This window comes from Gymnoscopelus microlampas, assembly GCF_963454915.1.
Source record: "Gymnoscopelus microlampas genome assembly, chromosome: 9".
Lineage (NCBI taxonomy): Eukaryota > Metazoa > Chordata > Actinopteri > Myctophiformes > Myctophidae > Gymnoscopelus > Gymnoscopelus microlampas.
The window spans coordinates 33,885,644-33,909,880 of record NC_139946.1 but is presented as its reverse complement, the minus strand read 5'-3'; the positions used below and the strand labels follow the sequence as shown (position 1 = coordinate 33,909,880).

Below are 24,237 nucleotides of genomic sequence, written 5' to 3'. Positions count from 1 at the left end.
TAGATAGATAAAGACAATTATATTTCAATTAGCACACTAGTACTAAATTACCCTATATAGTATACCCTTCTGTATATACCATCACTTTCAACTGACACAATAGCCTAGTAAACCACCTTGGGCCTTCAGTCCGCCATTATTCTCACACATTCACGCAACGTATAACTTGCTCTACATTTTATGCTTGGCTTCAAAATGGGGTTGAAATTACTGTTCAAGGTGAATTAGAGATTATGACACAGCCTACTTTCTGGGTTATCTTTTCTATCGCACATAAAATATAGGTCAGCCTTTCTACCTGGAGAGGTGTGTGTGTGTGTGTGTGTGTGTGTGTGTGTGTGTGTGTGTGTGTGTGTGTGTGTGTGTGTGTGTGTGTGTGTGTGTGTGTGTGTGTGTGTGTGTGTGTGTGTGTGTGTGTGTGTGTGTGTGTGTGTGTGTGTGTGTGTGTGTGTGTGTTTACTAGGACAAACTTCACACAGCCATCTGCCTTAAGCATTTCATTTAAAACATTCCCAGTCTTCTCTCCCTCCCTCTCTCCCTACCTACCAGATCTACTTTTCATTCCATTCACGACGTTCACCACATAGGTTTTATTTGTTTCTTTTGAGAGTCTTTGAAAAATTAACTCTCAGCAAAGTAGTGGACAACAGCAAACAACAGATGAAATATATTGTGGGGCGATGAGTCCCTCCATAGCATACCACTCCCTATCTCCTCCACTCTCACCCAATTTGCATTCTTGTGCATTCATACTCTACTGTCTACATTAGCATCACATTGACCCTGAGTTCATCCTCAAATCTCCAGGGAAATTACAAAGAGGGGGAAACAGGGTGTTAGAGACCATTTTGGAACAGCATAATCCAAGTGAATAGAGTACATAACTCTGCCTGGCTCTAACCTTCTGTTAGACCCTCAAACAATCCACATTATAACAGCCACAGGCAATGAATTGGTGTTAACCACTTACTGTAAGCCCTATTTTATATTTTGTCTATTCGAAAATAGCCCATCTACAGTACAATCTCACAATGCGTCGTATTGCGGTGTGTTGTGAGCTTGTAGATATGATGCTACATCTGCTAAATCTTTAAAACCTCCTCCTTTAAAAAAATCATTTAAAAAAAAATATATTGTGAATACAGGGTTAATATAAATAGATCAGGCAGCAGATAAATACAGTAACACGATAACTTGTCTGTACTATGCTATACTAACAGAGAGCATAAAACTGCAGGATCGTCTTCAGTTTTGGATAAGCAAATATTACGTTCCAAGTAAGACTATTATTGATTAGCTAACCACATTGTTGGAATTGCTACAATACTCTACAAGGTTGGTCATCTATTCTCCTTCACAAGAGTAATAGAGTAGTAGGATGGAGGTTCTGGCTTCATGAATTGTCTATTTCAAGATGTTTTTGACTTCATGATGCAAGAATAACTGCTGGGGTGTCACAAGTGACAAGCTGTTTTACTCCAGGTAAAGGTCAAAAGACAAACTCCTGTTACCATGAGAGGTGTCATAGTAATCAGACACCTGGTAGTATAGTTAGTAACTATATACTTTAGCCCAGCCAGAACCCATTACGATGAAAACAAATGGGTGGAGTGATTATTCAAGCAGCAGCAATCACACTACCTGTTAGGCTATAGTCATGCCAGCCCAGCAAAGCATAAAACTGACAGGGTTGTTTTAATTCACAATCATAACCCCAGCCATGGTATACTTTATATTGTCAGCTTTAGGACAGAAGTTTTTTTAAATACTAGAATGAGAGCAAAGGTAGCGAAAATAGCCAATCTACGGTATAAGCTTACAATGCGTCAAGGTGAAGATTTCTGCTATAAGCAAGTAATGACATGCACAAAATATGGATGCCTGGGTTTATTAATACTGTACTGTTTTGGACATTCAGTACGCCTGACAGCAATATAACCCTGTACTCTGAAGTTAGGCACTACCTAACAATAATGTTGGTGGAGCACACCTACATTGGGTGACTAGTTCTACCCACCCATAGCCTATAACATTTGCAGTTATCCACTACTATTTAAGTATATGAGTCTGCTGTGTGTAATGTATGTTGCACGACTGTACACACTATGTGAGTCATGTAGATACCTGTAAATCTATTATGCTATGTTGGTAGTCCTGTGTTCATTGTTTAATACCGGGTTGTCACGACAACACGAAGCAAAGTCCTTGTATGAACCTCACGCTTGGCAATATGGTGCTCCTGATCCGCTAACATGCTGGGTAACATGAATGTAGCACACGCTCCAGAGTTGAGAGTTGCTAACAATAGCCAGCCTGTGTATGATGCATTACACCCCCCCAACCCTCCCATCCCCGGGCGGATTCCTTACTTCTCATATGTCGCCGTGACGAAGAATGCGTAGACACGCGTGTGCTTGTGATGTCGGATTTGGATGATGAGCTCTGGGATGCCCAGCCGTATGTGGTTCAGTAGCCATAGCAACGTGTGATCGTCTATGGTTTCTGAAACAGGAAACAAACAAAAAAAGAAATATATTTACACTGATCATGCGTTGGAGCTGCAGTGTACCTGCAGTATTTTACTACTGTAGATAGATACCACAGGGCAGTTCCACGGGAACTGGAGGTTAAGTGCCGCAATAAAACCTACTTTTATTATGTAATTGTTGAGGATAGGGAATAGAGTTTGTCATTTATTTTCTCCACTTAGATTTTTCCCCAACTTGTGCTGGCATTTACTGCAGTAGCCTGCAGTGTGTTAATACCAGGAGTCCACCAGGGGTCCATACTTGGCCCCCTACATTTTACCCCTCTGCACTAAATACAATCACCGAAAATAGACGATCTACAAGCTCACGAAGTGCCACGAAGTGCCGCAAAGTGCTGCGAACGTTCACCTACTTTCACCAAATGCTTGCTTATTATTACATGCCCAGAATAGAGATGCTAGGGTACATATGGTAGAGTAGTTCACCCCCCAAAAAACGTATTTTCTATCAATTACACACCCCATGAAGTCTTGAATTCATGGAGATTTTCTAAACCAATAATTTGATGACCGACGGAGTCTCCAGTAGGAGACTCAAAGAGACTCCTACTGACCGATGACCCGGTTATCAAATTATTGGCTCAGGAATGCGAGGGGTGTGTAAGTGATAGAAAATACGTATTTGTTTTAATAATGTGGCATGCTGCTGACTCCATCATCATAATCAGAGGTCCCATTCAGCACCTGCGACTGCTCCTGCTGTGGTATGTAGGATTAGCACTTTCTGGTTTACGGAAACTCTGTTCGGGGTGCAACAGTTAATCAAACTTGTTTTTCCTTTTGTGTGTGTGTATGGGTGTGGGTGTGGGTGTGGGTGTGTGTGTGTGTGAGTGTGTGTGTGTGTTACCTGCAAAGGTCATGAGGATATCACAGTTTTCTGTGGGCACCGATTTCATCCAAGACTTATGGGACATGATGTGTCTTCCAGCCTGTAGCAGCCGCTTCCCAAACAATTTATCTGAGACACAGAGACAGACAGACAGACAGACAGACACAAAGAGAAAACATCCGATCACTATCCAGTGAAGTAGAATACTTATAACACACACATACTGTTGTACACACATACAGACGTGGGCAGTGGGCACTCACACCCACAGACAGATTTAAATGTCACACACCCCCCACCATGCAACATGAGATTGACAAAACTGGACTTAACTCCGTCCTGCCAAGACCAGTGGTCACATACTGTCAACATTGTGTGCAAGTCAAGATCACATGCACGCACATGTGTGCGTGGCACACTACACTTTTATTTTGATGCTGCATTGTGAGCTTAATCACAGTGACGCTGGCACACATAATGGCAAATAAAAGAAGAAAAAAAGATGAATGGTTCATCAATACTAGTGATATAAATGGACCATTCTTTACTTTATACCTGGCCATGAACTGAAATAATGTAATGAAATACCCCTGGTCCTATTCCTAATACCACCACATCAAACGCCCAGCCAGAAATAGCCTCCTGTGTAAGCCTTAAGCTATGTCACATTACAACCTGGTCACCCTGGTTCTATCATCTACTGACCCCACATTAAAGTTAGTGGGGTCAATAGTTTAAAGTTTCCTGGGTAACCCCAGGCCCTAAACAGTACCGTGCTGTAAGAGAACAGTGTGATTAATCACTTAACCACTTAACAATTTAACCCCTCCCCATTCTAAATTTGTTTGAAAATAGCCGGATTGCAAGATAAAATAAATATATGCAGTATATTTATATATATATATTTTCCTATAATGAGATGCCCAAAATTAGGACGCCAGGGTTAAAGTGGTTAAACGGGTCCTGAATACTGTAGTACTGAAAGGACAGAACACTGTCCCAGAACAAGCCCTGGGTCTTCAGAGAGTACAGAAAGTAGACCACTTTCCAGAGAGCACGCACACATGCACGTTCACTATCACAGCCATCATAATGGCAAAGGAATATATATATATATATATATATAGTTGCAGTCGGGCAGAAAACGTTTTTGTCCGTTTTTCACAAGTAATGAAAATAGCAGAAAATAGCAGCTCTACAAGCTCACAACGTGTCACGACGCGTTGTGAGCTTTTAGATATATAATTCTTTCATAACAAAAAAGCAACGTTTTGGACATACAAGGTTTCCACCCGACAGCGACGATATATAATATATATGTATTATATAAATTGCCAATTGCCATGGGTACTGCTGTCCCTGTTACTGCAAACCTCCACTGTTGGCCTGGGGAGGGTGTAGACAACCACATGCCACCCACATGGAGCTGCCAGCTGCTTCTTTTCACCTGACAGTGAGGAGCTTCAACAGGAGAGTGCAACATGAGTGAGGTTCATGTTATCTTCCCCAATTCCACTCCCCATTGAGCAGGTGTCCCGGCCAACCAGTAGGAAATAAGATTCAAGCAGCGAAATTTAGGTAGGACATGTTCCGCAAAGATAATAATAATATTAATAACAACACTGTATGTACTGAAATATACATCCAAATATATCAAATAAGAATACGATTTTAAAAAGAACGGCAGGTATGATAAAACATCTATTCTTTGCAGATTGAATGCAGTAGGAGTAGCTAGTGCATCGACAGTGATAATCCCACCCACAAACACTGCCAATTGTTTGTTGGAGTGCCTGTCGGAGCGCCCGAGTGTGGTGGCTGGTACTTTACCTCTACACCACCCCAACACCCCTAGGGAATATATAGCTTCACTTATATTGAAGATATTGGTGACAATCTTTTTATGCTCTATAGTTTGACAGCATCAGTGGTTAGCCGTGTGTACATCTCCGCATACGCACGCGCACGGTCCCCCACCATAGTCTTTTAGGAAATCATACTGTATCTCCATGGTTTGATTCTGAATTTGAAGCTCCAATAAATACCTGTCAAATAAAACTATTATTGTTCCGTTGCACAGTATGTCCCTCTAGTTCCTATCCTGGAACAGAGGACAGAGTTTCACACTAACAGCACAGTGGGTCTTTTACAGAGAACTGATATTGTCATACGGTACATAACGCAGACATACAAGAGGACAAAATAAGGTTGAATATGAACACTGTCAAAAGACTTCCTCTCCTTTTAAATTCAATGCTGACATCGACTTTTTCAGGAAATTCACTTGACTTTTTTATTTGTATGAGATTAGATATTTTCTGCCATGACAAAATAACTCATGTAGGTGCTACAAACATTCCCCTTAAAATGTTTTGACTAGGAGCAAGCATTTCTTTTTTACATGATCCGTCACGTATCCTCGGTGCAGTACTTACAAAGAGCTTGCGCCAACCCCATCTGGTTCCATGCTGCTCGCCCTTTCTGAAGGACGTTTTCAAACATCACAACAGACCGAATAGTAAAAGGAAATATGGATGCTTGACTCTTTAATCTTGACATGTACTCCCAGATACTGAAGTGTGTTCGGTTGTCTCGCTGCGTCTGGGATGAGAAACAGCAGGCAGTGGCAAACTCTCTTAGCCTGATCATGACAAGCATTATAATGAGTGCTGTATTCATTGCTAAGGACATGAACAACATACAAACACTGTCTGTCTGACTGTCTCTCTCTCACACACACACACACAGGCTCCCTAGCATGGAATCCTGGGACAGCCACAATTATAATTTACAGACAACAACTATCTACTGGTCACGGGCACAGCTCACACTACTCTACAACACTTCTCTAAAACAGTGGTTTTCAACCAGTGGTCCGGGGACCACCAGTGGTCCTTGAGGGAGTAACAGGGGGTCCCCAGCGAAATTAGTTAACATAAGCGTCACAATCATTTTAACCGCTTAGCTTTGGCTATTCCAAAATAGCAGATATACAAGCTCATAGCGCGGCACCGAGTGCCGTGCTATAAGCTTGTAGATCTGCTATTTTTGAAAAACCTTGAAAAAGTGTGCATAATCTTTGAATATTTATATTTTTTTAAAGCAAAAATGAACTGACATCTTTGCTTTTGGCGGTCCCTGGCACAAAACATTTTCAAGTGGTGGTCCGCAGCCAAATGTATAACAATTTCGGGGTCCTTGGCATGAAAAAGGTTGAAAACCACTGCTCTAAAACATCACTCATGAGCAGAGTCTTTATTTCAAATAAACATGTGCACAATGCAAGACTGGTGCATAAGAACGCAGTTTTTTTGTTTGTTTGTTTGGGGAGGGGGGGTTGTTCTGGTGAACTGTCTGAGCACCACTTGACTTCAAAGGGAAAGGCAGTTTCCACTAAATTAGCCTCCTCTGACCTTATAGACAGCTGACACCAGCAACTCCACAACTTGGCCAAGTGAGGCTTTGCAGGAGCAGCATCACTTCCTACCCTTTAACATTAGTGGGCGATATATTCAAATTAAAGAAGTAGTAGTGTTAGTTGTTCTTGTTGAGATACCACACGCCTGAATCACCATCATCATCACCCTCAAGCTGTCCCGTTTGGAACATTTCCCATCCTCCTAAGTATTACTTAATTTAAACTGGTTGTATACCAGTGTGCCGTGTGGTAGCTGTCACTCAAACATAGAAGATCTACAAGCTCACAATGCATTGCACCAGCAAACGATGAAGCAGATCAGGCAAAATCAAGTAAGGGCAAAATGGCCACCATGTTAATATGGTAGAGACGCAGAGAAAGCCGAATTTTGTTGTTGATACAAATTCATTCAGGAAAATCTGAAAAGTTCAGCAGATCTCTACAGAAATCTCAACGTAAAGTACTAAATAGAAGAAGAGTCACTGAAATTGAGTGATAGTAAAAGTGAGAAAGCCGTCAGCACTGGACTAGTAGAGATGATACACATATAATAGGGCCTGTATCACTCCAAAGCCTTCACAGTGAGTGTTACAGGTCTAGCTCTTATCAGACAACAACCAGGCAGATGTATGTTTTTTTGTTTGTGTGTGTGTGTGTGTGTGTGTGTGTGTGTGTGTGTGTGTGTGTGTGTGTGTGTGTGTGTGTGTGTGTGTGTGTGTGTGTGTGTGTGTGTGTGTGTGTGTGTGTGTGTGTGTGTGTGTGTGTGTGTGTGTGTGTGTGTGTGTGTGTGTGTGCGCACGCGCAGTATTCCATTTAGAATAGATTAGATTGGCAAGATTAGAGTAATATTAATAATAATTAAAATGTGGTCCCCTCCCCACCCCTCTGGAGTATTTGTCACTGTACATTTGCACATACGTTGAGCCGGAGAAACTTGCAGTGATGCGGGTGGACAGGTGGTATGGTGTCTTGGATTACGGACTATCTTTCAGGTAGACCGCAGGACGTGAGAATGCGGGGATGACGGTCTGATGTGCTAGTGAGCAACACGGGTGCTCCCCAAGGCACTGCTGTCACCCTTCCTGTTCACCATCTACTGTACGCCTCTGACTTCCGTTACAACTCTTAAGACCTGTCACCTCCCGAAGTTCTCGGGTGACACTGTTGTCGTCAGCTGCATCACGGACAACGTGGTGAGGGACTTCAGTGAGGTGGAGCGTAGTGAACTGCCTCCGGGCTCAGTGCTAACAAGACCAGGGAGATGGTTGTGGGTTATCGCAGGAGCAAGAGGGTCCCTCCGGTCCTTAGTTTCATTCACAGGGAGGTGGTGGCGTTTGTGGACGGCTACAAATTCCTGGGAGTGCACTTGAACAAACAACTGGACTGGACTGACAACTCTGATATCCTCTGCAGCAAGGATTGTTCTTTCTGAGGAGGCTGAGGTCCTTGGGTGTGTGTAATAACAGGATGCTGCAGATGTTTTATCAGTCTGTAATGGCTAGCTCTCTTTTCTTTGCGATTGCATGCTGGGGGGCAGTGGTGTTTTGGTCGCTTCACGGGACAACGGCGTGTGGCCAGTAATCTTTCACGCGCAGGTACGACACGGTACGGTGCACATGCGTGCACGCTAGAATGAGTGCCCCTAGATTCACGAGCCAAGTACCCAAATGGCTACTTTAAATTGCATAACAGGTTTAACGGTGAGCGTCCTCATACACGGTATAAAGGCAACACAGCATTATGGCTACTGTACTGCTACAATGCAAATGTAATTAAGACTAGAATTACATTTAAAACATTGTTTCTGTTTTCCCACCATTACATCTGTAGTGTGTTGACATCCGTTCTTTCTATTATAGCCTACACCTTTTTAAGCTCCTATAATTCAAGGCTCACAAGGCTCACAACGCCTCGCAGCGCAAAAAACATTAATTTATACAACACTGATGACAGTGCTGTAAAACAAGTCTATGAAGCTATCTATGAAATCTATGAAAAGGTTTAATCTGCAACACAATGTTATACACAATGTAGTGGGGGTCCCTGCTTCATCTCTCTCTCAGCTAAGGGGTTCTTGGCCTGAAAAATGTTGTAATGAAACCCCCTGCACTAACAGAATCAAAGATGCATAGGTTAGTCTTTTGGTAGTCAACTACCAAAACTGTCTCAACTGGCAGTGTGAGTGGTTATGCATTGATGGGAAATATATTTCCCGATATGCAGCAGTAGTTCTCAATGTGGGGTTTCCTTGGACCCCCAGGGGTCCTTGAGGAGGGGGTTCCCTCAGTAATATTAGTTAATATAGAATCATTAATAATAGCAGATCTACAAGCTCACAACGCATCACAATGTGACGCATTGTGAGCTAGAAAAATCTAGAAAACAATTGAAAGATTTGAGATATTTTTTAAACATTTTAAAGACTTTGTTGTACCCCCACAAAACTTCCTTGTATGGGGGTCAAATACATATTAATTTGGGGGTCCTTGAAAAGGTTTGAGAACCATTGATATACAGGAGCTATACAGAATGAGGATTGCTGATGGGGTTTGCAGGGTTTTTTGTATGCAGAGCAGGATTAAGAAGACGGTTTGATCAGGCTTAAAGGTTAATTAATAAAGCTTTAAAACACTTCTTTCACGTCTACTCAGGCTTTTGTATGTAACCCAGACAGTTATTAAGTTGCTTGATTCAATATTTAGATATTTGACATTCTTTTGATCAAACACGCCCCCCTCCTATTCAACTTCAAACTCCATGTTAGACTCATTGAACACACATCCCTGCTTCTGGTGACTGATATTGTCCTCCTAATGAATGGGGAGACCTTCGTTTTTTGATCAGCATTAGTCATTCAAATTCCGTTTTCATTAATTAAAGAATAGCTTAGACTGCCGAAGCTCTTCTTTCTTGCTTTTTCAAGCTGAGAAGTCTGAATTCCAGTTTCCACTTCACTTTCACTTATCACTTTCGAAACGCATGCGAGTCAAATGACTGTTTTGTCCCATAGTGGATCTCATTTTGTTTTTGATCAAGGAGAGTTTAGACGAATGCTCCCCAGATGTGCCGGCAGATTCTAAAGGCAATGTCAACATTCGGAATAACTTGTATGATGTCTTTTCCTTGTGAGATGTAAATGTGAGCCTTGCTAAATGTTTTCACTAAATGTTTATGCATTATTTGAAATGGACCGTTTCATGTCATCTTGAAAGTCTTTTGAGCAGGCCTACTTAATTTGTAGGTTGATTATCAACAATTACAGTGAACACATTCACTGAAAACCTTTATTCTTTTATGTACATATTTTGTTCACCATCAGGCCATGGCAGTTCATCAGCCTTCCTTGTGTGCCGCCATTCTCGCTGTTTGTCATATCCACAACCAACCCCCTTTTTCGTGTTTTGTTGATATTCTCGATTATTTAAGATTAAGTCTGTTTAAGATTAAGGCAGTTTTGATATATTTTTGGTTAATTGCCCAGCCCTACTATATCATTTATAAGCTAGTCCCAGTAAAACACATAAGAATGACATAGGGAACAGCCACATACCGTAATGTAGGCCAGCAACTGGTAAAAACATTGTAAACTAACACTAGTTTGTAATTCCATAAGATCAGAGCTTTACGTCAGTCTATCTATATTCAGAGCGTGTGGTGTGAGAGCTTTACATTACATGTCACAGTAAATCATGTCATGTGATGAGACTGAACAATGTGCTGAAACAGCAGGCATTTTCAGAGGACAAGTTATATACCTAGCAAAAAATCAAACAAACAAAAAACGCAACAAAATGCAACTATAAATAGCCTAACTAATTAACAACACAATGTAACGTGCCGTTGTTCTATAGGACCTGAATCATACATACTGTACATCATGGTTACAAAACAACATAACAAATCTCATTCTCGCAGTTACCCCTAGAGGTATTTGTCTTTATGTCCTCTGTTTCTGCCAGGTTAGGTAATGTTAGTTACATAGCAGATGCGACGAGTGACTAGGATAGGGTGTGACTGTTGGGAGCTGCCAAGAATGGCTTCATATCATTAAAAACTTGCACTTGCCTAATTTATACTTCATATAACGCTGTCGCACACCGAAAATAACCGATCTACAAGCCACAACGTGTCCCTTGTAGATCTGCTATATTTGGTGCGCGGCAGAGTCATGCAATGAAGTATAAATTACGACCAACAAACTAGGCAGGAAGACAGGGAGCTAGGCAGCCAGACAGTCAAGGGACAATCTGTTAGACAGTCATTCAGACAGGAGACAGCTTGACAGAGGAGCGCACCTTTCTATCGTCACACAAAAATGCAGACAAAATAATTGTCCCCATTAGGACTAGATTCCATCTTTAAGTGGGCTAGTATAGAGGATCTAATCATGTTCAAACCTGATTTCCTCAATTAGAGCCATCTCTCTGTCTGTACTGTATGTTTGTCGCCTTCCTGCAAAGATGACCCCGGACGACCTGTTGTTCCCAAATCCCAGACATCATCTTTAGGTGCACATACTGTATACGGTACATAACCGAGACAAGCAGAGAGGGACACAATCAAAAACACAGACAGACACAGGCACAAACGAGCAAACGGACACAGAAACATTTGCGTTAATCGCATCGTTTAGGCCTATAATTTAGTCTACATCATATTTATTTACAATGATAGACGTGTACAAATGTGCATAGTTACTAATATGCACTACAACTGTATGATGGTGGTGAAATGTGCACCCTAAGCTATGACGCCATGCAGGAAGGACATGTGCTTGTGCGATGAATACCAAGCGAAACCACCGTGACTCCGAGTAGAATCTGCAGGATGCAAGTCCTCCCCATGTGCTCTGGCACAAACATTTCCAGTCAGTTGCTCGTTTTCCTTCTCTTTCTCTGTCTCCACCCCCTCCCTCCTCCCTCCTCCTCCTCCCTGCCTCCCAAACACTGTCTGACGGGTTTTATTTCTTGTCGCAATGGCCATCTCCTAGTCCCAAAGCACAGTAGCACACTGGCATGAATCACACATACTGTATAGGTGTGTGAGCATTATGCATGTGTGTCTATAGACACACACGCTCGCACGCACGCATGCGCACGCGCACACACAAACACAAACACATACACAAACACGCACATTATCGTCTTTCTCTTCCTCAGGCAGCTGTGCACACAGATCTGTTTTAGCTGATATGAAATCCCCTCTCCCTGTCTTAGCAGGGAGCAGCTCTGTTACCCCCCCCCCCCCCCCCCCATTTCAATCTCGCTCGTTCTCTACTCCCTCTCCCCATGTTCACAACCCCCCTTCCCTTGCACTCTCTTTTATTACTGCACACACACACAGTCCCACACACACACGCACAAACACACGCACGCATGCACACGTCATTGTGTCACTGTGATGTTCATGTGGGCATGGCCTGTGCCAGCCCTCAAACTGACCAAGGCGAGGGAGGCCGGGGGGTGTAAAAGGTCAGGCATTCTTAGCGTTGTGCGCTCTGAAACGTCCAAAATGCACTTGCTCTGTCACAAATAGATCCAAGACTCATTTGTCACTCACGCTCATAGCTCATACAAGTATGTGTGTGAAATGTTGGTGTAGCATGCTCTGCCACTGTGCTAACAATATAATAAAAACAAAATAACAAGATGTAAAAAAAAAATAAGGTGTAAGCTAATATGAGTAAAAACTTAGCATCAATAAGTATATATATACAGTATAAGATCACTGACAGACAGATCGATAGACAGCTGAACAGACAGACAGACGCATGCACGCACACACGCACACACTGGAACTGCTACTGTCACAATGTGTTACATGAGTGTGGATGAGATTTAAGTTCTGACATTAGACACTATTTGCAAATGTGAACTACAAAACAATACAATACAGAAACTGTAGTTGAAAGTGCAAAAAATATACTGATACCTGTACATTTTTAAGGGGCTTTAAGGGAGGGCATTCGTGCCCGGTGCGTCTGAGTAACTGTACAAGCAGCGCCAACTGAAGAATTGACATTTAAAGTTGGGGTGTTAAGAAAATAAGGACACTTGAGTATTGGATATTATGTTTTAAAATAAACACACTCAATGAGCCACGGCCTGAACACAAATATTTGCTAGACACTGACAGTATAAGATCACTGACAGTGACATAATGATAGACATCTGAACAAACAGACAGACACACACACACACACACACACACACACACACACACACACACACACACACACACACACACACACACACACACACACACACACACACACACACACACACACACACACACACACACACACACACACACACACACACACACACACTGCGACTGCTACTGTCACATTAGCGTCCCTTATAAAGGCTCATGATGACTGGCATTAGAAATGGCACTGCTCCTGTACTGCACTGGCACAATATTACACAATATTAATGACGCATCTACAACAAAAGTATGGCGTATTGTCTAAATGACTACTTCCATGTCTATTTCAAAGCAATCCAGGGACTGCCTTGTCCTAACCACTTAAAGGTAGGGTAAGTGATTTGCGTTGGTTAAAATAATTGTTAAATAGCTCTATATTCTGATAGTACTCATTGCTATAGAGTGTTTGTTCAGTATTAGGAGTCTCCTTGTCTCTCCACCTCTTTATTAAACAGAAAATGCATTTTCGTTTCAGTTTCAGTTTAATTTCCAATTTTATCCAACCAGGACAGAGAACACAATCAGGATACAGATTAAACAAGTGAAATTGGAAGTGATGACACTAAGAAATGAGCAGACAAAATTGGAACTGGAACACTATACAAATTAAGCTTAAAAATGGGTACTTTCTCCTGATTGGCTGAGATTTTGACACCTACCGAAAAATGTATTTTCTGTTTATTAAAGAGCTGGAGAGACGGGGAGACTCCTGTTACTGAACAAACACTCTAGTCTATAGCAATGATTACTATCACAATATTGTGCTTTAACCTTTTAACAAAATACTTTTTGTTTTAACCAAAAAATACCACTTACCCTACCTTTAACCCCTACATCCATATTCTGGGGAAAACCTTCTCAGAAAATAGCAGATCGACAAGCTCACAATGCATTGCGTTCGGATGCGTCGATCGGCTATTTCATTGGATATTTAATGTAAGCGAAAACAGAAAAGACACTAGTATAGAGCCCTGAGGGACTTCGCTCAACAGCGTATGGGGTTTAAGTGTCTAATTATCAGACTGCCTTTCTCTTTTTTCCCCCAACCATTATCACATGCTCCAGATATGATCTTTGCATTATAACTTCCTATACAGAGGCAGTGGAACCCTTCAAAAGAACCTTAATGAGTTTCTCCTTTTGGTACAGTAGGAGCTCATTCTGATTAATAGCTGCTGAGATGAGAGGCTATCCTAAGTGACGTAATCCAGATTGTGACTAGATTGTCTATCTGCGTCAGGGTGGTTTGACGCGCAAGCTCTCCCACTCTGATGAATGGGACGAAGATGTCAGTGCTGGTGGATATCTCAAGTCTATTTCCCTCATTAACTCACGCAGGGAGGGTAATGGGGACACGTCCTTTGCCTCGACTTAACAATGATCACACGTGACACCGGTGCTGGGAGCCAAGGGAAGGACAATGTGAGACAGTGGGAAGGGAGAGCCACAAATACTTGCATTTGGAATATTTTGGTGACAAGTTTATTCAACTTCTTCCTTACATGACTTTGTTCTTCTGTTCTTGCTTCCTCACACCCAGTTAATGTAATCCCCCTCTCTGCCAAATAGGTAAAGTTTGAGGTTCATTCTAGGCTAGCTGGTTAACTGGGGTGACCTATCTCAGTGGTGTGTGTGTGTGTGTGTGTGTGTGTGTGTGTGTGTGTGTGTGTGTGTGTGTGTGTGTGTGTGTGTGTGTGTGTGTGTGTGTGTGTGTGTGTGTGTGTGTGTGTGTGTGTGTGTGTGTGTGTGTGTGCTCCTCCTCAGCTACAGTGAAAAGACAGACAATGCAGTCTATTATTCGGCCAGGTTACAAAGATGAAAGAACTGCAGTGTTGAACTGCCTTACATGATAACCTTGGTGCAACAACTACACAGTGAAGAGCAGAGTATTCATTTAAAATCTGAGAGTTGAATTAAAGAGAGTTGACCACTTGAACCCCTGCATACATATTCTGGGGGAACATTAGCCAAAAATATAACGGATGTACAAGGAAAGCTCACAATGCTGTGTCACAACACAAGCGTTGTGGCAACATGTGGGCTAGTTTTGGCGAAGAGATTTGGTGTAGAGTAGAAGCGGTCCAAGTAGAGAGCCAACTCAGGTCCAGTTTACTAAGTCTAGAGGGTTTAAGTAGTTAGTGCTGATTTCACTGATCTCGTTCAGATAGGCACAGACTGGTTACCTAACTGGCTGAATTGGCCATTGTGGGGAGGGTGTTTACAAATTATGAACAAGTGACTGAGTGGTGATGAATACAATCTAATGAATGCCAACTTTTGTGTGCCAAATAGACCTGCATGCTTGCCGGGCAGCAGGCACCGTCAAACTGAAATGCTGAATCTCTGGGCGGACGAAGGGTTTTTCTAATGAGCACACAGAACAAAGGAGTGGATTACACTTATCAACAATGCCAAGTCATCTGGGGGCTGTAAGGAAGGGGTCAAGATTACTGAAGCACTATTCAGAGTTAAGCAGTTGAGACAGCCATTTACTGAGGATGAGATTTAAGTTCTGACGTTAGACACTATTTGCAAAAGTGAACTACAAAACAATACAGGAACTGGAGAGTTAAAGAGCAAAATATTAAACAAAAGAAGAAAGCACTGAGAGCAGGGCAGGAATTTCAGGGAGACCACGAAGGCCATGGCCGTCGTTGCCCCTCAGTTTGGCCAAAAAAATGGCATGCCCTGAGGCCACAGTGGCCTTAATGCCCCAGCTGACTGTACCACTTTCTCCTCTGTCTCTTTCTTGTCAATGTGTAGACACCAGTGTCTCTTTCTTGTCATGTAGACACCAGTGTCTTTTGTTCAGATTCTGAATTCTTAACTCCTCTGAATCCCCATCTTTAAACCAATCCAGTTACTTTGATTGGTGCAGGACTGAGCATGGATCAGATTGTAAATACCATCATTTATTTATTTCACTGCAGATAGTCTACATATTACATTTTAAATTATCTTTAATCATTAAATTCAATTAATTATTTTAAACACACTAAAATCGTGTTTTATTTGATGGCCCTTCTGCCCTTGCATTTGGCCTTTGTGCCCTCAAAAAATGGACAACACCAAAGGCCAAGTGGCCTTGCCCCTAAAATGACGAAATTCCAGGCCTGATTGAGAGGATTGAGAGGCTTTCTGGGGCCTGTCATTATTCTATATAATAATGTCCTGATTTGGGACACAAAGAAAGATGACTTCACTCACTGAAAACTGCTTCTGAGTAACTGTACAAGCAGTGCCAACTGCCAAGCATTTCAAGAAGAATTGACATTTAAAGTTGGGGTGTTAAGAAAATATCAATAGGACACTTGAGTATTGCAATATTATGTTTTGTGATACCGTATCGATTCTCAAAAACATTGTATTTTTTAATTTATTTTTTGAAGGTCAAACAATGTACAGTTAAAGCAACATCTTTTCGTTCAATTTTTCTTTTCTTCAACATACATCAATTTGGGGTCAGAAGTGGTCAGATTGGAGGGCCACGTGCATTTTCAGAGCGTGTTATTTTAATAATCAATCAATCGATTGTGTTCTAATCGGGATCAGTATACTTAAAGTTCCTATTTATCACAATGAAGACTAATTTTTCAAGGTTTTAAAGAAAACTATTTTTTTATAAATTAATTGCGGGCCCACAATATCCTCGAGGCCCACCAGTGGGCCCCGGACCACAGGTTGAGAACCACTGTGCTAAGCTATTCCTGGACACACAGGAAACACAGGAGGCACTAAGCCAGATCAATAGCCAGGGGCCTCACTCTGATGTATATTACTACACATTTGCATCCACTTCCTGTCTGCTCAATGACAAGCAGAGGAAGACATCCAGCATCAGTGATGTGGCTTTGATTTCTCTTGCCTTTGAAAAGGCCTTGATGGCGACATGGAAGAATAGTACATATACTGTAAGTGTAGCAGAGTAGACCTGCCTGAAGTCCAGGATCTCCATTGGTCAGTGGGAAATCCCCTTTGTGTGAGCGGGAGATGTTGAGTTAACATGCATACATGTCAATAACATCAAATAATAGACTTCAACAGAGAAGACAAAACATACATACAAATGGAGGAGAAATGTAATCAAAACACTGGACAGCTAATACAAATATTATAAAAGGTCAAATGCTAATTAAATAATATTTGATTGTGGAGTAGGCACTATAAGGCAGCATATTATTCCATTAAAGACAATGAATTATGAATTACTCCAAGCTTAAGGTTTTCGTATTACGGCTTCTTTTGAGATTAAATCTCAAAAGGGATGTGCACTGACTACACATAAACAGGCCTTGACTTTCCTGCCTCAGTCAACAAGGATCAGAAGAGAAGAGACAATCACTGGAAATAGTTCACATGTAAATAGATGTACGAGAGCAAAGGTGACGTGTCTCTGACAGCCAATTTGTTCAACCGTCATGTGCAACGCTCTGGGACTCTCAGACCTCTGAGGGAATGGAAAATGGTGTCAGAAAAACAAGAAACACTGTAATGTTCATGTTCGCCTGTCTAATTTATACTTCGTTGTACCCCCGTATCGTTCACAGAAAACAGCTGATTTTCAAGTGAATACAAAAATCGTATTATTTCTTTCTATTAAATCTTGTTATTTTCGGTCGTACGACAAATTATATAGGGCTAAAGACAATGATGTGAGCATGAGAGGTGTCCACTATTACTTTAGAAATATTGCTTTTTGTGAACATGCCAGTGTTGAGGCCATCCCTTTATTTTTTAGTAGTATCTAAAAATCCCCATTCCACACAATATCTATATTGAGGTATTTGGTCAAGCATATAGTGATATTTGATTTCTTCAATATCGCCCAGCCCCAGGCAGTACAGTACAGTATATTAGAATAAAACATGTGGAAAGAGAAAGTGACAAAACTTTGCCTGTAATTGCTAGAGTGGTGGGCTTTCGTCATCCGTCAACATTGACTATGTGCAAATGCAGTAGTCGGTACAGAATGTTCCCCTACTCTTTCTGTCTCCTTCAGCGTCTTAAACAGACCGCTGAGGCAAGTTTCTGTCTTTAAACAAACAAGTAAAAAAAAGAGTGATTGAGAACGGAAGAAAAGGGGGAAAAAATAGTCTCAAGGGGAAAAAGTGATAGTGTGGGACCAAGCTTTTGAGAATCTTCACAACAAGCAAGACAACAGACTGAAAGAGAGAGGGCAGAATGAACCAAATCATTTAAAAGGAGAGAGGCATAGAGGAGAGGTCCTCACGGGAGCTCTCATCAGTCATCAGTGACAACAGGCTCTACAGTAACAGTATGCAAATGTGTATCAGCTGGAACAGAAAGTACTGTATTATTTCGTGCAGAGATGTAGGTTACACTCTCAAGGCCCTTCCGGATAGAGTGAGGCTAATGCGGACAGATTTTGTTTCCTACTGTATGTATGCATATCCTCCAAGCAAGCCCAACTCCTGCTGACTGAAATGGAATATACTTACTGAAGAAAAAAAACGTAACAAGAAGCTAGAAGTTAAGCTAAAGCTAAAAAGGAGGGGAGAAAGTAATGAAAGACTCCTGGGTTATAAAGTAATGATTGGAGGAGTTAGTAGCACTCACTCCAAGTGGGCCTCTGTTTTAGTTGGAACACAATGTGCTGCTTTCCTATGAGACTTGACTGAGGTACACAGTATAATCAGCCAGCTATTGCATATATGTAATGGAGAGTTGTTGTTGATCATTTTCTCCTTCTTCGAGATTTATAAAACCCTAATACTAAACAAAGAGTTAGCACTAGAGGAAATAAGTCAAAACAAAAGAAAGAGAAGAAATCTGATTGGAAAGATCATGGATGGAGTTTTGTAGCAGCAGTGGTGGACAATGTTTGCACTTGTATTTCTCTCGTACATGCAGCTAGAAGCGTTCTGGCAACTAAGGCTTAAGTACACAAAGTCACATAAAGTACATATGCACAGTAATGAGCAGGATCTAGTTTACATATGAGGTAATGAAAGTATAATCTTTAAAACAATTGACATTCATTGAATGAAAACAACCACGCATGTACAGAAAAATCACAAATACTCAAGGTACAAGGTGGGTCTAAAACAAAACTTTTGTGGTGGCTATAATATTAATAATGAATAAATATAATAATAATAGATAAAACAGCCGTGATCAGCGTTGCTTACTTAATTATTGTACCTTATAATATGATGCTGACATAATCAGGTATAAAGGCTAAGTTTCTTGTTTAGATGGTTTACCGACGAATTGACCTAGATATAGAGCACTCGTAGTGCAGAATATTCTGTAGATGGAAGATAGACAGAGCCCCAGCTGTTTTCTCACAAGTGTGAATTGGACATGAAACGTCCGTAGCGCAAAATAATATCATGTTTGTTTATGAAGATATAAAATAAGACAAGCCTTCTAATCTTGTAATAACTGCTGTTGAATGCATATAGGCAAAACACTGGTACTTAAACACACTGACATGTTTGTTTTGACTGTTGCAAATATATATATAGATAATAGTATAGTAATCTAGAACAGGAAGAGATTTTAGCCTATACATTCAGAGCTTGTTATCCTGCACCAGAAAGTAAAGAGGGACTGATAAGGACTACATGACTGAGACTAGAAGCATTCCTCACCATGGTCATTGCACTTCTCTTAGCTTTGCTTAGCAACTACAAAAATAAATCCCAACCTAGTCAGTACAGTCAGTGAGGATAAAGGACAGGGTGACTGAATGCATTATCGTTTTTCCCCCAGCAATGCAATATCAGTTGCCGGCAGGAAAGGCTTCCTTGGTATATATTGACCCTGCTATAACCACAGAGAAAGACATTCTAAAGACATTGACAGGGTTTCCTCTACATGCAGTATTAGTTTCCATCCCATATCGAGCACAAGGCAGGAGACCTGTATCAGTACTAGCAGCAGTTTCCCTCTACTCAGGGTGCAGTAAGCTCTGGGGTATGCATTACCATTCCCTGCTTACAATGTGTGATAATCTTCATGGTTTATAAAGTCTATTCAATTCCAGAGGGCATGAATGAGGATTCATAATTCCATTGGCTAGAAGAGAGACGGTATTCTGGACGATAATGATTAAACTCTCTCTCAAACAAAAAAAACCTTGGGAATCTGGGACAAGCGCATCGCAAGTGTCAGGACCGGGAGAGTGATGCATGGGTTTCAATTCCCCAACTGTATCATCAAGGACATATTTGCAAATTATCTCTTTGTAATGGCTCTAGGGTAATTATACATGGGAGGTCCAACCATGTATGTTCAACTGTATAAAAATGCCATTTCAGGCATGAGATGAAGTGCCCATAGCCTAGCGTAGCCCATACATTTTATTGTTAGGTTGATGAGTTGATATTTTTTCACCACAGAAAATGTCATCCCTCTTATTAAATTCTGGCTCACATACGGTACAGAATGCGTTTGACCCTTCCAGGTAACATTAACACAAAAGGGAACGCCCAACAATGGGGGAGGCATTAAGAGTATTGGTAATATGTTACAATCTGACAACTATCTTATTACCAGCAGCAGCAAGGTCACCCCGCCGCGCATAGACAATTTTCCTTGATTGCTAATGCAGGTATGGAATGGGATATGAGTGGGAGGAAAGGAAATATATCTCCATCTAACATGCAATGAGCGAGAGAAAGGAAAAGAGAGAGAGAGAGAGAGAGAGAGAGACAGAAGAGGAGGGGGTGTAGACAGAGAGAGCTACAGACAGACAGCCATTAGGTTCAAAGTCATTAGACACCACACACACTGCTGTCATTATATCATTGCTGCAGCATATTCATCACCCCCTTCATCTATGGATGAGGTAAATCCAATGGCTCTGTGCATCTGCTGCTGAGGAGAACAGCCCTGCTGTTTACAGCAGTGGGAAGTTCAAAACGTAGTTTTAAAACTTAGCCAGTCGCCACTCAAAATTACCTTGCTGGCTTTACACTGTGCTATATTTAAACCAACCTGTGTGACACTGAACCTGACTAAATCTGTCTGAAGTAAAGCAGAGGAATTCTACTCACTCAGAAAGGAGAGAGGGGCACTGGTCCCTCTCTCAGGACAGGTCCCTGCTTAATACATTTCACTCATGCATTTTGCACAATGTGAAGTGCCTTTTTTAATGCCATGAATCATAGAAACCTGGTCTAACATGTTTTGAGTATGGATTCCTCAGACCACTGTGCCACTTTGAGAAAAAGCCCAGAGTGGCAAAAAAAAGGGCTTAACTTTCTAGCTTTAGACAGAGTTCATATTTTCTCCCTCTTGTGTAACTCAAGAGAGTTCTGTTTAACTACAGCATCTAATGTATCAGATAATTTAAAAACACCAACCTGGCACAGGGCTGTGCCAGATATCATCTTACTTTTACACTCTCAGGGTTAAACACTGAGGATTTTGGGTGAACCGATAGCCGAGTGGTACCACATGGGCTCTAATGCCTGGCATTGAGTCCCCGGTTCGATTCCCGTCCGTCCAGAGATCATTTGCTTCATGTGTTTCTCTGTGTTTCTGTGTGTTCTCCACTGTCACTATCAATAAAGGCTCAGAACCCCCCCCCCTCTCCCACACGCACTCATGCACACATAAGGAGGATTTTAATGTGTGAAATCAAAATAGCTCTACTAATTTGTTTTGCAATATGAAATATAAGAACCATATCACAGCTTTTGTGACGAAGAACCCACAGATATTAGGCCATGCTGTCATATATATGTACTTACCAAGGAATAACCTTAATATTTTGGACACTATTGTAGCAAAAATATTTACTTCTCATCTTCACACTATCTTAATTGTTTTTTTGTTTTTATTTGTTTTTTTCACTGTAACTGAAAGATATTTGCTATGGACAAGCAGGTTGATAAAAAAGTCACTCTGCACAGCTAGGCTACATCTGCAGCAGGCCTAAATGTCCAATGTAATAGTATACATAGCAAAATCTTCCGGTCCATTTGTACATTCTCAGAATTTTAAATTAGTGTGCCAATCTTCCACATGTTCCAGGAATGTAACTGGACACTGACTTCTGAACTGCATGTGACTAAAAGAAGAAGTTGCTCTTAACAGTACACTACACCACTGTTGTTGCTGCTCAACTCAACTCATGCTAGTGGAACAGCATAATCACACACATGGCCTGATTTCAGAACTACAGCACAGTATTGTATCATTCAGCACCAACCTCAGAGAGTTGCAGACCTTTACATTGCTCGTTCCAATTATGGATGCTTAATTAATCCTTGAAATGAGGAACTAATGTCTGAAGCTACAAACGAAGATGGCTATGAGGATCAAAGTCATCCCGGGCTACTGTGAAGGGATTAGGAGAATATGGTGGGAGCCTGCAGATGATCAAACATCCAAGCCAATCCTTCCAGACTGGAACTAAAATCTCAGCAAGAAAATGCACCCTGCCTTGCTGTCTGATTGACACTAACACATGTGAGGACAGTTATATGATATAATCCCAGTGAATTCCTCATGACCAAACCATACTGCATCCTGATCCATGGAAAGAAATTGAGAATGATGAAGATGCAGAAAATGCAAAACAGGCTCAGATGCTGCAATTCACTTTTGTATATACACAACCTGCTTTTTAAAGTTGTGCAGTAGGAGACAAATGTACTTTTGTCTTTGTGTATGATCATTGCTCACATGTGGACACAGTTGATTTATGTTTTATTTTTAATTTCTTGATCTGTAAAACACTGTATGCTTTCTCATTCCCTCACTTCTGCAATAGTGGGTCTTCACCATACAAAAAACTTTGGCTTACAAGCTTAGGCCCATTGTGGTGTGTGTTATAACATAGTAACATGACAACAACATAGCCTATGAACATGACAACAACATAGCCTATGATGCTTGCTTTTCTCCAGCAGCATTCTCAGATTACTTTCACCTGCTCTGCATTCTGGAATCGAGCCCTCATCCCCCGGCAACCCACTGCTCATAGATAGACTGTAGTACTGCATCACTCTGCAGCACAACTCGTGGGGATCAGAGGCTGGCTTTATGCGGCCCCAGACATGGGAAAACAATCCTATAGCATGGCAGCTGAGGCGCTGCTGCTCAGACCGACTCCCTCAACTAATAACGTGGGCTATTCCAAAAATAACATGTAATTTTTACAAATAGGTCGCTATGATTTCACTAGAGTAGAGCTATATGAAGCGTGTCCGTTCTGCTAAGAGGGGAGCGCATCAAAAGCTTGAATGGCCTTAAATCCTCCGTCACTAAAAGGACAATACATGCACCTGCCAATCTGCCATCCAGTAGCCTAGAGGAGACATATGGCTATTCAAATGTGAGTTTAATGTTTTTAACAGTGGAGGTAGCCTGGTCAAGCAGGTCTGCCAATAGTTCAAGTCAAAGGTACCCAGTTAGGCTATAGACAACGGACGGTAAATCCCTGGATGACATCATTAAATATAGTGTGTCTAAAAAGCAGTTCGGGAGACAAAAGGACGGTGCGGGGAGCGGGGTGTGAGGCGAGGCGTGCATCACATTCACTAGCCATGGATCACACGACGGTCGTCTGTCACGACTGTCATGGATGAACTTCAACCTGGTGTTCGTACTTTCTCCCTTTTTGATCCGTACATCTACATAAACGTTCACATTTCAAATATAAAGTGCTTAACCCAAGGCTGCGGATGTTACAATTATTTACGGGCCATCAAAAGTACCCGTATATTCCGTATTGTTCAATAAAAAGCATTTTAATCTGATCCGTGGCCATTTTCTCATAGTTATACTGTTTCAGAGTGCAATACACCTCCCAACCGATAGGGTCATGTAGCTGAAAGCATAGGGCAAAACACGGAGAAAATGGCCACCAATCTGATTAAAATCATTTTTATTGAACAATACGGATGTTACAGGTACTTCTGAGAGGCCGTACATAAATGTAACATCCGTGGCCATGGAGTAAGCACTTTATATTTGAAATCTGAACGTTTAAGTAGATGTACGGACTAAAACGAGAGAAAGTGCAAACACCAGGTTGAAGTTCATCCATGACTGTCATGACATGACAGTCATGCATCAGGGCTACACATTCACCTGCCCTGTCGCTCTCAGCAGTCTCCGGCGCTAAGCCGCATCGGCCATCGGAACGGTAGACTCACCTAACACACCGTTGCCGGAGGACGTTTGTTGGCCCGGAGCAGCAGCGCTCATCTCGGGCTTTTCTCCCTCGCCCTGCGGAGGACGGTGTCTGTGCCGAGAGGA

At 41.7% G+C, this 24,237-nt stretch overlaps 1 protein-coding gene across 1 annotated transcript in view; it reads right to left on the bottom strand.

The window, feature by feature from the left end:
- Positions 1-24,237, bottom strand: part of ano8b (anoctamin 8b) — a 44,850-nt gene that overhangs the window by 20,370 nt on the left and 243 nt on the right. The window contains exons 1-3 of the mRNA XM_084065772.1: positions 24,135-24,237; positions 3,396-3,506; positions 2,370-2,502 (exon numbers count right to left, since the gene is read on the bottom strand). The exon at positions 24,135-24,237 is cut by the window's right edge and continues 243 nt beyond it. Coding sequence (XP_083921898.1) covers positions 2,370-2,502; positions 3,396-3,506; positions 24,135-24,237 — 347 coding nt within the window. The remainder of the gene's footprint in view (positions 1-2,369; positions 2,503-3,395; positions 3,507-24,134) is intronic.